The sequence below is a fragment of the Protobothrops mucrosquamatus genome, unplaced genomic scaffold (genome assembly GCF_001527695.2).
Source record: "Protobothrops mucrosquamatus isolate PMUCROS unplaced genomic scaffold, P.Mucros_1.0 scaffold970, whole genome shotgun sequence".
Classification (NCBI taxonomy): domain Eukaryota; kingdom Metazoa; phylum Chordata; class Lepidosauria; order Squamata; family Viperidae; genus Protobothrops; species Protobothrops mucrosquamatus.
Window position 1 is genome coordinate 214,526 of NW_015387213.1, and position 3,279 is coordinate 217,804.

Below are 3,279 nucleotides of genomic sequence, written 5' to 3' on the forward strand. Positions count from 1 at the left end.
GTTTTTAAGAAGAGACTGGACAGCCATTTGTCTGAAATGGTGTAGGGTTTCCTGCCTGAGCAGGGGGTTGGACTAGATGACCTCCAAGGTCCCTTCCAACTTTATTATTATTATTATTATTATTATTATTATTATTATTATTATTATTATTATTATTATTATTATTATTATTATTATTATTATTATTATTATTATTACACGAGTCTAACTCAGAGGGCTTAACACTGGCTGACTTGTGGGCTGGGGATCCAAAGCAGGCCCTATCATGAAGACACTAAAAGCAATGCAGATTCAGCCAGAACGTGTTTCTGTCTTGATTAAGCCTCAAGCGCAGAAAGGTCCTGCGTATCAATCAGCACATGCAGCAGAATTAGTGGCGGTGATCACTTCAGACCACAGAGGTGAGAACTTTTACGCCCCTCCGTACAACATTCCCTACAAATAAACATCTATCATTCAGAGATGTCTGCTTCACACCGTTACCTCTTGTTTCGGGCGGGTTTTCCATACAAGGACAAAGCATTTTATTATATCGCTAACGTAGGATAATAAATAGGAAGCAAGGCTAATGAGTAAAGGATGAAAGATCAGCTCTATCAGGCTCCTTCTCTTCCTAAGCTCTTTCCCTTCTAAACAGAAGCACTTTCACACTGTAATTTCAAATGTGGTTGACCTTTTGCTTGCTTTCCTCTTTCTCTCTCTGTTCCCTTCTTCCGCTCAGCTGAAATAAACCACGCTTTCTACTGAGAAATAGATACAGCGACTACAAATAAATAATATAAACATATGACATCCTCCCATCAAAGGGCTAAAGGGACATGGCTGCTCTACCAAACTCCTCTATTGCCTTAAGAGACTGGCTCCAGAGAATTCCTCCTTAATATTATTCTCCCTCACTTCCGTTACAGCGTATTGTTGAGAACAACATAGGAGCCCTTATGACTGAACAAAACAACATCTCCTAAAACGTGCATTTTACTTTATTTTGTATCGTAGACTTAAAACAAATGCACCACCATGATCAGTAGTACTATAAACCGGAGAACTGTGCTCTGCAGTTCCCTAAGTTCAGAACCACACCTCAAACATCCCCTATCCCGGTGGTGGCGAACCTATGGCACGGGTGCCAGAGAAGGCACTCAGAGCCCTCTGTGGGCACACATGGCGTTGCCCCAGCCTTGCCTCCCCCCGCGACCCCCTCACCAACAGCCCCCCTGGAGGAGAGTTGCCCCTGAGCGTGGCCCACGTGGAGCAGCGCAGCCAAGGACATGGCAGCCAGGCAGCTTAGTCTCTGCCCTCACGCCCCATTGCGCACAGTTGATGCTGCAGGGTGTGGGCAGAGGACGTGGCCGCCATGGTGCTGCTGGGCTGCCTGGGCAATCTGCGGCGGGCCCTGGAAGCAGTGAGTGGCCCTGCGGGCAGGCGAGGTGGGGAATGGAGGGGCAGAGTGTGGGTGGGCAGGGGGGTGGAGCGGGGATTGGACCAGTTTTTGGGCACTCGGTCTCTAAAAGGTTCACCATCACTGCCCTATCCCTTACATTGTAGCCTAGCCTCCCACTTTCATATTTCCAAAAGAAAAGAAGCAACAGAATCCTACAGGGTCCGGCCACAGAGCTCTCCAGTCCACTGTGCTACCAATCTAATGCAAGCCTGGCCTTCACAGTTTTTCTCACCTAAAAAAGTGGAGGAGCCATCTCCCAGGGGGTATTTCTGATAGCGGGGGACCCCAAAAGGAGGCACAGCATGAAACTGTTGAGCTAGCAGAGGTTCCAGGCGGGAAGCACAGGGGTCAGCAGCATGAAACAAGTTATAGACCTGTTCGCAGGACGGCCGCATTTGAGCCACTGAAAGACACAAACGAATGTGTAAATTGCTGTGTTTACAATGGATGAGAAAAGCAGAAAATGTGGAAATGCAGAAAGGTGGAAGAAAAAAAAAAATCTCCGTACCATCCAAGGCGGGCATTACTGTTTTACGAAGTGCAAGTACCAATCCCAGAGGGGAGCCAAATAAGAAAAAACCAGACACTTTAAACTCCAGCTTCCCAACCATGCTAGGGCCTTCAAAAGTCTCCACCAACGAAGATGACGAGTTACTGCTACGTCGAGGGTCTCCTTCTGTTTCTGAGCCAGGCAGGCTAGATTGCAGGCTAAAGGCAAGAGGGGGAAAAAAAAAATCATGTTCCTGCCGGAAAATACAAATAGCCCTCAACCAAGTTCAAATAGTCCACAAATTACATTTGTCCAGCTACTTTAATTTCTAAAGAAACTAAGGACGCATGATGATAAACAGAAAATCAGTAACAATTATAAAAAGGAAAGAGAAGAAATTTAATAAGTGTACAACACTTATTGGGTGGGAGTTAAAATGAATGACAGAAATCCTTCATTCTGAAGAAGCTTCTTCTCTGGCCCAGTTGATTCAGAATTGCTGAACTACAATTCCCAGCATCCTTCATGCGGTTAATGTCAGACATACAGCATTTGGATCTGAAGTGGGAAAGAATACTGGGAATCCAGGAGGGTCCCACTTATTGTAGCGTTGTGTGAATGAGTTGTGTGGTCTCTTGCAAGCCCTAAGAAATGCATGATTTTAAGGAATAGCCAGCCAACATAGCAAAAACATCTGTGCTAGATACAAAGCACCTTTGTCTAGTTTAGATCTGTGTATTGTACAACTCCAGTGAACTTTACAGCCTTATCACAGCAATCTCTTACACAACCAAGAAATAGCCGAAGCTCTCTTTTAAAATTCTACCTTTCCTGGAAAGGGAGACCATTTGGGATGATTCCCACGAAGCACAACATATGAGTCTTCAAATGCTGCTGAACTACCACTCTCAGTATTTGTTATTATACACCACCAAGTCAGTTATCAACTCTTAGTGGCCAAATAAATGTATTTTTCTCAAGGGGGGATCCTCCCCTAACCTGATCCTTCAGGTCTTCCAAAGATGCAGCCATTGTTACTCTACTTGAGCCTATCCATCTTGCTCCTGGTCACCCTCTTCTTCTCTGTTTTTTCACCTTTGGTCAGCATTACAGAATATAACATTGTCACTCACTATTAACAATTCTAATGTCTTAGCTTCTGGGATTTGAGATTCAGCAACTTCTTGAAGACTCTATATTGTGCTTTGATTATTTTTCCTCTAAGAGTGAAAAGTTTAACGGACTCCTTAGGGTATGCCCTTTAGCGTTAGAGAAATTCTTTAGATTGACTTCCTGTTCCCAACTGGCAAACAAGCAGATCAGATTACTGGAAACTGATAGCTAATAG

General features: G+C 44.5%; 1 protein-coding gene across 1 annotated transcript in view; it reads right to left on the reverse strand.

The window, feature by feature from the left end:
* PITPNM1 (phosphatidylinositol transfer protein membrane associated 1) overlaps positions 1–3,279 on the reverse strand; it is a 29,909-nt gene that overhangs the window by 14,766 nt on the left and 11,864 nt on the right. The window contains exons 13-14 of the mRNA XM_029284815.1: positions 1,950–2,149; positions 1,674–1,844 (exon numbers count right to left, since the gene is read on the reverse strand). Of these exons, the coding sequence (XP_029140648.1) occupies positions 1,674–1,844; positions 1,950–2,149 (371 nt within the window). The remainder of the gene's footprint in view (positions 1–1,673; positions 1,845–1,949; positions 2,150–3,279) is intronic.